Raw genomic sequence first — 13,947 nt, 5'->3', positions numbered from 1 at the left:
GAAATGACCAGGTGCCAGGAGTTTGAACAATCAGGCTCCTGATAAATTTGCTTCGAACTGATCAAAAACAAGAAAACCACACCTGTGAGTTTGGGTTTACAAATAGGTGCTGTTCATGTAGAAATAAGGCATGAACAATTTATTTTAACATCAAACTAATAGCACGTGATCTTTAAATAATATACCTAATTGAGGGTAGTTCTGAAACCCGGGGCTGGTGTGAGTTTCAAGCCTTGCTAATATTATATTCGCTACGTAGCGATGCTGTTGTAATATTTCAGTCCCTGTCATCTCAAGTCTTGCTTGGATTCAATTTCTAAAAAGATACAGTATATAACAATTCGGTATAGTGATCTGCAATCAATATCAGTTGCTAAGACTGCACTTTGGAGAGAGAGATGGGGCTTACCCAGCATGCAATTCGATTTTCAAGCAGTCATCCTGGGGTTACTCCACAAAACCGTACAAAACCACTTTTATATTTACCTGCTGCGTGAGAAATAACGGCCTCCGCAGACAGTGAAAATAGGGGCTGCCAACACAGGCACGCAGTGAAGTGATTGTACAAAACAAAACATTTGCACTTCTGTCAGCTTCATGGGTCTAAAGTGTGCAGTTGTTAAAAAGAAACACCTGTTTATATATATATTTTAATTTTAATACATTGTATCTGGTACTACAAACTCCTCAAGTGTTCATGTATTTCCTAGGTCATTTCACCTGAGCATGCTACCTGGCTGTTGACCAGAAAGAATACTTTGAAGCGTGAAAGGTGAAAATGACCCATAAAGTGCAACACAATCTGAAAGAATGGCTGGCAAGTACAATATGTTTAAAAAAAATATCAAGTACAATATGTTTAAAAAAACAAACAAACAAAAAAAACATGCTAGCTCTAACATGCTTCTCTTTCAAAACTGCGTATCTGAGTATATAAAGTTATTGGACGTGCACAGGTCACTTGATCACTTTACAAACAACACTTCATTCAGGGCAGAAACAATGGTCTAAATCAGGGAGTTTGTTCCAGTGTAACAGGATAGCAACCCAGGCCATTACAAGGCTGGAGATCAACTCACTCAGGTGCATAATCACATTTAAAGACAAAGCCATGAACTTGTCTAGCCTGGTTGTCAAGCACCTATGGGCTTGCAGGCGTTTCTGAGAGAATGAGAGCCATTGTCTTCTGGTAGAAACAGATCTGTCAACAGTTACTAGCTCTAGGACCGTCCAGGATACCCCCCGGTAGCACTCTCGAGAGCTACATGAACATCAAATGTTTCTTTAGTTTTTTTGTCGCACACCGAAGAAATTGAAAAATGAAATTGTTATTCAAAGACTGATGAGACAATTGTTGTTGATCCTTCCATGACAAATCTCTTCAGATATATGCATCAAGTAACTTTTAGAGCATCAAAAACGTCCACATGCTAAACTGCAGTGCCTTTCAAGTATGGGCAATGTGGCAGGGGCTATGTTGTGCATCAGTAAACCAGATTTAACAGCTCCTAAAAACAAAACAAAAATCAAAAAGAAAAGTGGTAATCACACAATGCCAGACACTTTCTACAAAACCCATAAACTGTGTCATAGCAAGAACACAGTTTACAGAACCCTGGAAATGATACTGCACTTTTACTAAGAGATAACTGCTCGGACGCTGTGCTTCTACAGATACCCTCAGTGTGAACGGCTCGGACGCTGTGCTTCGAGATAACCTCAGTGTGAATGGCTCGGACGCTGTGCTTCTACAGATACCCTCAGTGTGAACGGCTCGGACGCTGTGCTTCTACAGATACCCTCAGTGTGAACGGCTCGGATGCTGTGCTTCGAGATACCCTCAGTGTGAGCGGCTAGGACGCTGTGCTTCTACAGATACCCTCAGTGTGAACGGCTCGGACGCTGTGCTTCTACAGATACCCTCAGTGTGAACGGCTCGGACGCTGTGCTTCTACAGATACCCTCAGTGTGAACGCCTCGGACGCTGTGCTTCTACAGATACCCTCAGTGTGAACGGCTCGGACGCTGTGCTTCTACAGATACCCTGTGAACGGCTCGGACGCTGTGCTTCTACAGATACCCTCAGTGTGAACGGCTCGGACGCTGTGCTTCTACAGATACCCTCAGTGTGAACGGCTCGGACGCTGTGCTTCTACAGATATCCTCAGTGTGAACGGCTCGGACGCTGTGCTTCGAGATACCCTCAGTGTGAACAGCTCGGACGCTGTGCTTCTAGAGATACCCTCAGTGTGAACGGCTCGGACGCTGTGCTTCTACAGATACCCTCAGTGTGAACGGCTCGGACGCTGTGCTTCTACAGATACCCTTGGTGAATGTTTCCTTTTGACTGCTTCAGGAATTCCCTGTCTGCAACTCACAAAAAAAACAAAACATTCTAATGTTTGTCTCTTAACCCTTTCATGCACCGCGACCTCATATGGGGACATACAAAAAAAACAAAAAACTCTTCTAGTCTTTGTATGGGGACATGTGGAAGACACAAATGCATGATAGCCTCATGAGGATCCAATTTTTTCTCCATATAAAGCAATGCATTTTTTATTTTTTATTTCAATATCGACTGCGGTGGGACCAGAGTAAGGGAGGACATGTAAAGTCAGATAAATGAATCATGTTTTAAACACCATTATACACAGCTGTAACAATTACTATATTCACTCAATTATTATTTTGAGATTCAGCTTTTATTAGGGAGCTCCCCTAAATCCCTTGTTTAGAAAGATACAGGGTATTCATGCTTGTGACAGGGTAGCGGTCTGCCGTGTGGGTGCGTGCATTCGCTGCTGAGTGACAGGCAGGAGATCGAGATGGAGGTTGAAGATGATACGCTCTGCAGGCAAACATATCACATTTATTTACATATCAAGTCAACACACTGAACAGCTCACGTGACACTACCGGTGCATGGAGCACACACAACACAGTGTATGAAAACTTTGGTAGGATCTACAATATCTGAACTAATCTTCTCTGTTGAATAATAAACTAACGTTGCTGAAGAGATTGATCATGGCGGATATGTGACGGGTGGAAACGAGACAGATTACTGCATTTTAAAAGGACTCCTTTTATAGATAAATTAAAAAACTGAAGAAAAAAACGTTTGCATTTGTAAAAAAGAGGGACAATAAAACTTTGTTTTTATATTATTTATTTGAAATAATTTTCTGGCCACAACAGTAAAATTTAACAAATGATCACTAGAAAAATTCATACTTCTGTCATCAGCTGTACAATACATACAGTATCATAAAACTGGCCACTAGGATTAAAAATCCACTACAACATGTTTAAAATGTCAAGTGGCAACAGCAGCATCCCACAAAAAGAAAAAAAAATATTACATACATATGTACACATCAACATTCAATCCACAATAAACTGTCACATCTGTACAGTACACATCCTTGCAGCATAATAAAAGACATGTGTCTAATCTGGTGCTCGATTTACAAAAGAAAAAAAAGACTGAAGCCACTGCCGTTGACATTACATAGGCAGCAACTGAGCCCCGGAACCACAACTAAGTTTTGACAGTAAATAACAAAATGTACAAGCCTCCAAAACTATGATCTTTACCACCCTGCTGTTTCTATGAAGAAGCTGCTACCATGGTGCAACATAGGGCAATAGAACTAACCATGGACTGTACATCAGAGGCAAAAGGGTATGTGCTGGATACGTCCAACACCGTCAAAGAACTGCAGTTAAAATTATGCTACATGACTTTATTATTGTATTTTGTAACAGTTTCATTTAAGAAGTTTGTCATATGGCTCAACACAGTCAAAAGTTTACAATACTTTTCTAAATGGAGCTGTACATACCAAACGCCCTGGGTTTCCATGTAATACATTATCACACAACCATTTTTGAGGTAATTTTTGTTGTTGTTGTTGTTGAAAGTAGTGTATTTTTTATTTTGTACTATCTTCTGTCATGCCTTTAGCATTTTAACAAAACCAGGTTTTTTTAAAAGTTTGATGTTAAGACCAAAACAAAAACTGCACAGACAAGGCAATCCTTTCACCTCTTTGAGTAAAACAGGCATCGCTTTTAAGGTCTGCTTTCTGGGCTAGATATGAGAAGTCTTGGGTGGAGAGCAGCTCAGTTCACCTCATGAAAAAAGCTTCTCTCCACGGGGATGGAAAAAAAGACTCCTATTGCATAGCCGTTTAATCCACTCCTGGTTTTATACGAATCTAACCAAACACACCCAAGCGTGTTACCTATACTCTGTGGCTAGTCAAGCTCGTAGTAAAACCTAGAATGGGTGAAACTGCTCTGCAGCAAGAGCCTTCCCTGCTCTAGTATTGATTCAATGGGTTAAAGGGATGAACTGCTGGTAAAAAAAAAACAATAAAACCTACAACATGGCATTGATAACAAAAGGCACGTTGTTTTAAACACTAAGGGCACAATTTATACCCACTATTGTTTAAACATTAAAAAAAATAGTCATTCTTTAGCTAGGTTTCAAAGTGACTCTCAACACCCAGTTGATGAAGGTATCCAAGCTGGTCTGCTTGCCAAAACGACACAGGGCATTTGGAGTGCTGTGTTGAATAGCAACACGGAGGCACTACCTGTCTGACTGCAAGTCTCTTCCATGTCCAGAGCCCTTGTTAAATAATAGATGATACGGGAGTGGGGGGGGGGGGGGGGGTCCTGCTGGTTGCTAGGATGACGAGACACATTCAGGACTTTATAAAGTGTTTCCAGAAGAATTTTTTTAAAATTGGACACTGGCACATTCAAATTGTAATTAAAATACAATTATAAAAAAAAATAACTAATAGTCCTTCTTCAACAAATGGTACTGTGACTTTTATCCACTTAATATGTGCAAATGCTTGTTTAAAAATGACCTGGATGTTATCCAGAAGCAATATATTATTGTGTACTGTTTTCATTACAGTACTGAGACTGTTTAAAAGCGTATGAAGGAATCATTCAAATCCTCAGCACTCTCTTCTTTATCTGACTGAAATCCTGGGGTTGAAGCCCTTTTTTGAGGCTATAAAAGGGTGTCAGTTTCTCTAAACTAAATTAACAATGCATTTGATTTTGAAGCATGTTACTAGAAGCAAGTTGTGGCCTCACAAGATATTTAATGCTATAAATTATTTCAGCTCTCCCGCCCAATATTTACAAGCCCGCTGAAGTACCTTCTGCATATTGCTCTTTTTAAAATGCTACAATCTACTTGTGACGATATTTCACAATGCTACACTCTATAGCTTTTTCTTCTTAACCGATCTTCTCTCACCCGGCACACCCGGTTATTTAATCACAACATTCAAAAGTATTCCATATAGTTGAATACAATATATTTGTGAGGCCCTCTAGAAATCCTCTCGAAACAAAACAACATTCAAATTCCTACTTCAACATGCCAGCTCCCTAACTCTTTAACCAGCCACTAGCTCCTGACTTGCAGTGGATCTCCAGTGTGTGTTGGACAGTTTCCAGCTATTGCTATAGTGATTCAAGCACAGCAGCCAAGCCAAGCCAATCCAATCTCAATGTTCCTGTTTACTCTTGTTGTGTGTACCCTGCACTTCAAGTTATGTTTTAAAAAATGAAATTTAAAAATACCTTACAAAAAAAGGTAAAGCACCAAAGGGTTTATGCTTATACAAAATGCCGCTCTGGGGAAAGCGGGTTAGCTCTGTTCTTTTACCTATTTCAAAAGACAGTCAGCTAGCGAGTCATTGTGCCAACTAACACAATTCCATACTGCACCTGTACCAATTAACACAACGTGGCATTCAGATACAGATACAACTAGATCTGTGACTTGCTCGTTTTTATTCGCTGTCTGTTTCCTCTCTCCCTTTCTTTCTTCTATATGTTTAACAGGAATGTTTAGAGCATTGGAGGCACATACAAAATCTGTCATGTAAACATACTTTATTTTAAAAATATTTTTTGCATTTATTTCTCTCTCCATTTCGCCTTCCCTTTTCCCACATTCACTGTATATCTGTTTTGAATCCCCCTGATCTCGGTTTCTATTTTTGCCAGCTGTCGTAACCTGCAACTGTCTCTGCGAGTCTCGACTATAAAAAGCCACTGAGGACACGACACGGCTGATCCCTGTGTTTAACCCTGATTGGAACTAGCTGTAGGCCTGAGCTGGGGTGGAACACGGGCTTCTTTCACTTAAAGCACTAGATATTTGTAGAACAGCTCCATGGCGGCCTGTAGAACACTAAAATGTTACAGAAGATACCAAAGCTAAACGTGGGCTTGATAGAGTATTAGGCAGGACTGTGTGGGATGCTGACACCCTGCGACAGTGCACTCAGTCTTGAGACAAAGAAAACCTAGAGCATTCTCCTCAGTCATTTTTTTCCCCCTTCTTCAATAAATATTTTTTTAAAATGTAAAAAAAGTCATGTAGTGATTAAGCAATATCCAAACCCATAACTTTTCAATCCTGCACCTGCATTGTGTTTTTTTTTCTAACGTTCCTTTATATATATATATATATATATATATATATTTATATATATATATAAAAAGAAGGTAAAAAAAATAATAGTTAGATTCCCGTTGTGACAGATCTGACTCCATCTCAGCTGACTAACTTTGGCAACACTGTCCTCTGTTGGATATTCCCATTGGCATCGGTGATTTGTGCCAAATTAGTCCTTAACTTAGAGGAGGCGGATCCTGAAGTTGGAGGTAATTTGGAAATGGATGTAATAGCACCAGTGCTCTCCGTGACCCGCTTGGTGGCGCTCTTCTCCCCGGTCGGGGGTTTTGGCAAGCGTCTCCTCAGCCAAGGGTGTCTTAAGGCCTGGCTGGGTGTCATGCGGAGAGAGGGATCCCATTCCAAACACTGTTTCAGAAAGTCCAGGAACAGGGGGTCGTCGCAGCCCTTCAGAGCCGTCACACACTCCTTGCTCCCTGGCGGGCCCCTGAGTTTCCCCCTGCGCGAGCGCCCACCGTTCAGAACCGTGGAGCCATCCGGCAAGCTCGTGACAGTGCAGTACCGGGGGTAACCCTTGGAGCTGACAAAATTTTTGGCTCTTTTGGATGAATCTAGAAGCTTCTGTGTTGGCATACCGAGCAGTTCTATCATGCATGCCAGTTGGTCCCCTTCATCTTCTCCCGGTAAGAGAGGGTAACCCGTCAGCAGCTCTGCCAGTATACAGCCCAGGCTCCACATGTCGATGGGCATGCCGTACCTGGAGCCGAGGATCACTTCCGGTGCCCGGTAAAAGCGAGACTGTATGTAGGTGTAGACCCGCTGGTGCTCGTAGCAGCTGGAGCCGAAGTCGATCACCTTGATCCCACTCCTGCCCTGCTGCTTCAGCAGGATGTTCTCGGGTTTCAAGTCACAGTGGATGATTTTGTTTTTGTGCAGGGCATCCAGGCACTGCAGGATAGAGTGGGCGAACTTGCGCACCAGCGGCAGGCTGAAGCCCTGGAACTTGTTCTTCTTGATGAGCTCGTACAGGTTCATGCTCAGCAGCTCGAAGGTCATGCAGATGTGGCTGCGGAATGTGAAGTGCTCCAGCATGTGGATGACGTTCATGGATCCGTCCTTGTCCTGCTTGCGCAGGTGCTCCAGGATGCGGATCTCCTCCGCCGCCTGTCTGTGGAAGCGCTTCTCGTTGCGCACCATCTTGAGGGCCACGTGCTGGTGCGCCTTGTGGTCGTAGGCCTTCACCACCTGGCCGAAGCTGCCCTTGCCAATGACCTTGAGCACCTCGTAGCGGTACGCGAGGTGGTCGTGGGGCACGTGGATGTAGGAGCCCTGGTCATCGTCGTAGCCACCATTGTTGGAACCCCCGATCACACCCGGCCTCTTCTTGGCGTTTGGACCCAAAAAGTAGATCTCGGGGTAGTTGAAGATCTCATGGTGCTCGAACACTGTCAGCTTGGGCATGTATTGCTTCATGGCCTGTTCGGGTGCCATGGGCGAGGCTTTCGTCCTCCCTGACCCGTCGGAGGACTTGAGGGAGCTGGAGCTGCCCTGGCGGCGGTGGGCACTGTCCAACTGCCTGTCCTGCACTGACAGCAAGCCGGCTTTGCCCACCGGACTGAGGCCGTTGGGCTGGGCTGTTAAAACCGTCCGCTTGTTGCTGTTTTCCTCAAAAAGTTGCTGGACATGGATCTGCTGGTGGGTACTGATGTGCAGGTGGTCGTTCATTGTGTGCTTATTGCCTCCGACCTGAAGAAACACAAGAAAAAAACAAACCCATTAGCATGCATTATTGATGTAATTTTACTAAGTGTGCAAGCTCTCGACGCCCACTAAATAAAAAGAGCATCAATATATTTTGCCATTAAAACACAAACCATGCACTAGTGTTACTGTTCCTGTTTTAAAATAATGGATAACATTATTTTTTTGTAGTTTATGTTACATTTCCAGAAGATATTAAATGCTAAAAATCCACATGGATTAAGCGTGGATTCAAATATTGAAGTACAAAGCTGATTTATATGAAGGATTTCAATTACCTGGTCTGATCCTTGATAATGAATGTCCTATTTTAAGACTCAATTTTTTTTTTTTATTACTTATTTAATTATTTATGTATCCCAACCGTCATGACGAAACTCGGTATAGAACTATCTCTAACAGTGCATCAGATCCCCGAGTGAAAAGGAAATCCTCTAATCCTGCACTTCTTTTTCTCCCACTTTACAGAATTACAGAAAGCCCTTTCAATGCCTTCAAGCATACAATCTTGGGCTGATTTTGTCAGATGTGAGAATCTACTCCGGATTGAGCCACTTCACTGATTAGTTGATAGATAGCCAAGATGTTGGGGCCACAGGGATTTTGTATTGCGAGTCACTGTTTGGAGTAATTAAGGTACGGATTATGGAGAAGATTATACAAAGGTATACAAAGGCTTTATCCAGTGTCCTACTCTCTGTACCCATTTCACTGCCCCATTAGCAGTCAGGTATTTAAAAAACGGTTTCTAAAATATATTAAAAAAGTATTAATCTTTCGTACAATTTCAGTAAAGCAGAGGAGCTTGGCAAAAACAGTATTGGATCCTGGGTAAGTGAAATGCACAAAGAGGATGAGTGACAGTGGGGACTAGGGGTCAAGAATTCATTCATGACCTTGTACTACCAAGCTTGCTACACTTTACTGCACTTTACTGACTTTACTGGTCACGTGAACCCTGACGAGACAGGTGTTAAAATGAAAACTGGGTTAAAAAATGATTAAAATCAATCAAGCCAAACTTGAAGCTCTCTGTTGTTTCTAATCCTAACCCTGATAAATGGGTGCATCTCAGCTGCTCAGTGTGAGCTATACTTGGTTTGCATCAGTGCATTCCACACCACCTGTCCTTCATCAGTAGATACCAGGGTGCCAATGCTTGCCAAGACCCCTGTGTGGCCCTGCACTATCAGAGCAGTCACAGAAAACATTCCTGCTGAAATTGATTTTCAGAACTACCTTTTGGAGCTTGGGGGGTTGGGGTGTGGGGTTGGGGGGTTGGGGGGTGGTAGCGCAGGATGAGTCATACAGCTTGGACGGCGCTAGTTTGCATCCAGGCTGTGCAAAGAGGCTGACACTCCCGGGGTGGGGGGTGGGAAGCTGGCAGGGACTCCTTCTCCTCATCGCGCAACAGTGAACCCTACTGGCCAGACACAACGAGCACATTCAGAGTGGATAAGAGGCAGGGCTGATCTCTGTTCTCCAGGATCGGTAGCCCCGCCCACCTCTGCTCTGGATTGCTCAGTGTAAAAGCAATTCTGGCTTTAGGCTTGTGAGATCGGAGGACGCTCACACGCCTTCAGAACGTCTGTGCGGTGAGGAGAAAAAACATAACTGGAAATTCCAAATTGGGGGAAAATAAATTAAAATAATTGGTCACTCTAAATGTGTATGTGTGTGTGTGTGTGTGTATATATATATATATATATATATATAAATGGTTTATCAACCAGATAGCCTGAAGGCACTGAGAAATACAGCTAATCAAAAGGTTTGTCAAATGACTTTACTCCACCTGATCATTTTGTAACACATCTGATAAAAGATGATTACAGATTTCTGAAGGGGATTTCCCACTGGCGAATTTCAGGATTGCATCATGAGTGACTGAAGCTATATAACTCATAAACATCATCTCCCAGCTGAGGGCAGATATAAGGACTATCCAGCAGAAAAGCAAGCCAGGTTGTACAATAGACCTTTACTGGTCTATTAAATATTAATCTAAACCGTTTTGGGTGGACGCCAGCACTATGAATGAACACTATATTTACAACAGCACAATAATCCAGAATATAATTTGTTTTAAAAAAATGATAGTTGTGGTGTGTTATAACTTTCCGATCGTTTTTCGTGTTCCGAGCAAAAAACAAAAATGGCCAGGAAGGATGAGAACAGTCGCAAAACCCCACTTCCGAAACTATGAAGAATGTTATGCAAATTAAGTGGGTACCTAATTAACATACCCGTGCAAAAATCAAAAGGGTTGATGTGGTGGGATTGAGTATTTTCCATCTAAAGTGGTTCCACCTGTTTCAAAGAGTCCTAATAGAGGAGAATTTATTTCAAACAGGCTCCGTACTACAATAAAAAGGGTCTGCTGTGGGTGGAGTGACCATTTGACTATACTAATGGTGCCATTTGGTGACTATACTAATGCTGCCATTTTAGAGGATGAAAGGGATAATGCAGCTGCTCCCCCCGGTATGGAATTGCAGGGCCACCTGCTTGGAGACATCGGGGATATCGAATGGATAAAGCTACCAGGTATAGAGGACATTCTATGCCAAAATGAAAAACAAACACATAAACAAATAAATAAACAAATGTCTATGTATTTCTAGATTTATTTATCTATTCATATTTTTTTTTTTTGGCATAAAATATTTGTCATAATCGGGTACATTAAACTAGAATTTAATTAATACAGAACATACATTTACAGAAATGAGACTACATTAAGATGAGCGCTCTAACTATTTTTTTCTCTCTGTCCTGACGCACTTGCTTTATTGAATGTACCGTCTCTTGTTCCTCCATATCTCCTGAAACACACGCCTGTTTGGTTTTGCTCCGCCTTTATTACCTTTCAATCCCACCTGCCCACTGATTGAAATCCTGAAACGATTTGTGTCATTAACATATAGGTTTCTCATTTAAATACTGAATAGTTATTCCGCCACCTTTATGTAAATCGCACCCATCCCACCTGTCGGAAAACAGCAGAAAAGTGTTTAATTTTATGATGGAAACATGTCTGGGATAAGTTGGTTTAAAACAGACAGACTGCCGGAACACACATTTGATATTCAGCACCAATATGCAAAGCAAGCACGCATCTATAATAGTTCACACCATTCCAAACGCAATGGATATTACAGTAGTGGGAGGTGGACAGTGTTCCGTGGAGCACAGCACGAACAGCGTATTTGTATTCACCATAATCTGCTTAGCAGGAACCGGGCATACTGTATTTAACAGCACTTCTCGTTATGCGCATTGCAAATCTCTGCACGACATGTAACATTTACACTTGTTTAATTTCAGGCGTGTTTCTTTAAAAGGGCTGAAAATGAATTCTGCTAGAGCTGTTCCGGCCTTCAAACACAGAAGACACCAGCTCCCAACCCCAACCACCCCCACCCCACCCACAACCCCAACCCCAACCCCAACCCCCCCCCCCCCCAAAATAACCCCACCCCAATCCCAACCCCACCCCACCCCCAACCGCAACTCACCCCCCAACCTCCACTTTGCCTGCATGCATATTGCAATTTTGTTCAAGAGTCCCTTCCTTTAAAGACAGCAGACCTCCTCCCCCCTCTTATTATTTTTTTTAAGGAATCCATAATCTTATATTTTTGGTATATAATCAAAAACTCAAAACGGGTGTTTAGTTATTTATAAGAAAGGGTACACTGTCAGGTCAAATATGTTTTGATTACTTTCTGCACAATAATCGTATAATTATATCACATGAAATATTTTTTTAAATAAAATAAGACCGGTAGTTTACCATTAGAACAGGTCATGTGTCGCCCAGCACCGCCTCTACCCTTTACATGTTAGCCTATTGTTCTTTTAAAATACCGGAGCAGTGTCGCCTGCCCCATTGCTTTCGCTCTCGTTACATTCTTTCGTGTGACCTTGTTGTAGGGATGGTTACAATTACAGTACATTAAAGTAACTAACACATCGGGCTATTTCTATCTCCTTAGCAACCACAGTGTTTAAGTATTATTATTAAAAGGTTGTAGTACACAGTACAGTATTCTGCATTAATGACACCAGCTTTGCAAATTTGATTCATACAGCGAAGAGTTAAATAAATAAAAGACAGCTTAGTAATACACAGTGGATCCCTTGTTGTTAGTATTACTATATGCACGTTCCTAATATTATTGTTTGCAAATTAACACTGTGATTTTGAGTATTTCCTCCGTGCAGAGGTGGTCTTACCGAGAGCGTGCAGGTGTTCCGGAGAGGCGGTAACGCGACGGACGACGGCGGGTCGGTCCCTGCTCCAGTCCGTAGACCCCCTGCACTGATCCCGGGGGAAGACTGCAACTGGCAAACGCCCTCACCCCCTTTGCCTGCGGCGACTTAGTGCCAGCAAGAAGAAAACAACAACATAAATACCGTACTCATTTACTATGTACAATAAATGCTGACACCTACATTTGTATACTGAAAAAAAAAGTCACTAAGGTCATGTAGGTACAAATACCGATGAGTGGTAAGCGTACAGCACAGACTGTAGGGTTTACATTCTGAGTATACAGCTCAGCCAACACTGGCCAAAACACTGGGCTGGAGGGGTGCAGTCTCTCAGCTGATCCCGTCTCAACATGTTTGAGGAAGAAAGAAAAAACAATACTACAGAACGGACGGACCGAACACCCTCCTTAGGAAAAGGCAAAATGCATTTAATGAAAAGTAGTATAATCAAACTAAACCCTGTATTTAAACTATATATATATAATATAATATATATATTATAAAAATGAAAAAAAAAGCCATCAACAGAAAAATGCAAATAAAAAATCTTAATTGTGAACCCCCCCAAATCCTTTCCAAAACCCCCGGATCCCCAATGCAAGCAGACGATGAAATAATATAACATCCACATGCAGCAGACACATATCTCAAATCACATTAGGGATTGGTGTGTTTGGAGACAAAAACAATGCAGGTTAACATTTCCTTTGCTTTCTTTCGCCCCTGGCTTCTGTTTCCTTACCAGTCGGGTAGACGGCAGCGCAGGGTTTCTTGGTTAACATGGCCGCTGGAGAGACACACGGAAAATCCACTTTCAGTGTCTCTCCTCCTCCCCCCACTCTCTGATCACCAACTGTTACTCCAATCAGCTACATCCAGACATGCATTTTCAACCTGAGCCGCAAAACCAAGCGCTTCCACACAAAACGACACCCAGAAACTTGCTACCATGGCTTTAGAACCTAAAAAACCAGTAGCGTCATTAACTGTCTAAAAATCCATGCAATTAAAAACGATGAACATCCCAGCGTTGCTTAGAGGAGCTATCGCAGCAGCAGCACTCATTTGCGTGGCAGAGGTAAACCACACTCACTCCCAGTATTATGGCGAGGGATATGCAGAATCCTCCGTAACTCTCCTTGCTCTCTCCACTCCCCTCTGTGCACTTACGTGAATGCGGTTGGTCCGGTTGCTATGCGAAACTAAACTCTCCAGACATACACAGTGACAAAGAGGCTTCGGGCAGAGCAGTAACGGCACGGTTCAACAGACCCAAGTTAAAGAGAACCCACCCATTATACCACATAGACGATCACAACTTACTACAGAAACTGTTGCGCTCCGGTGAAGTTCACAAATATATAAACAGAATAAACGCACCCGACGGGGGGCGTTCCTCGCCTGACTCTCAAAAACACGCAAACCAGAAGTCCCTCGAAATCAAAACA

The 13,947-nt window shown here is 42.5% G+C and overlaps 1 protein-coding gene across 3 annotated transcripts; it reads right to left on the bottom strand.

The window, feature by feature from the left end:
- Window positions 1-3,155: 3,155 nt before the first annotated feature.
- Window positions 3,156-13,830, bottom strand: dyrk2 (dual-specificity tyrosine-(Y)-phosphorylation regulated kinase 2). Of its 3 annotated transcripts, none has more exons than XM_058985598.1 (3): window positions 13,670-13,830; window positions 12,461-12,603; window positions 3,156-8,206 (listed from the first exon to the last, which is right to left on the bottom strand). In XM_058985598.1, the coding sequence occupies exon 3, from the start codon at window positions 8,183-8,185 to the stop codon at window positions 6,602-6,604; it is 1,584 nt and encodes a 527-aa protein (XP_058841581.1). In that variant the 5' UTR covers window positions 8,186-8,206; window positions 12,461-12,603; window positions 13,670-13,830; the 3' UTR covers window positions 3,156-6,601. The 3 variants fall into 3 exon arrangements, with proteins under 3 accessions (XP_058841581.1, XP_033887884.2, XP_033887885.2); XM_034031993.3 differs by lacking the exon at window positions 13,670-13,830 and adding an exon at window positions 13,242-13,663; XM_034031994.3 differs by lacking the exons at window positions 12,461-12,603; window positions 13,670-13,830 and adding an exon at window positions 13,242-13,663.
- Between the last annotated feature and the right edge of the window lie 117 nt (window positions 13,831-13,947).

This window comes from Acipenser ruthenus, chromosome 14 (assembly GCF_902713425.1).
Source record: "Acipenser ruthenus chromosome 14, fAciRut3.2 maternal haplotype, whole genome shotgun sequence".
Classification (NCBI taxonomy): domain Eukaryota; kingdom Metazoa; phylum Chordata; class Actinopteri; order Acipenseriformes; family Acipenseridae; genus Acipenser; species Acipenser ruthenus.
The sequence above is the reverse complement of the archived record's forward strand: the minus strand, read 5'-3'. Positions and strand labels throughout refer to the sequence as shown.

Bases quoted from the DNA above. Each gene is read 5' to 3' on its own strand.
- dyrk2 (XM_034031993.3), bottom strand. From the start codon at position 13,281: ATGTTAACCAAGAAACCCTGCGCTGCCGTCTACCCGACTG. The intron at 12,604-13,241 runs GTAAGGAAACAG...GCTGGCACTAAG, and splicing joins CGCTGCCGTCTACCCGACTG to TCGCCGCAGGCAAAGGGGGT. The intron at 8,207-12,460 runs GTAAGACCACCT...GTGTTTCTTCAG, and splicing joins GGAACACCTGCACGCTCTCG to GTCGGAGGCAATAAGCACAC.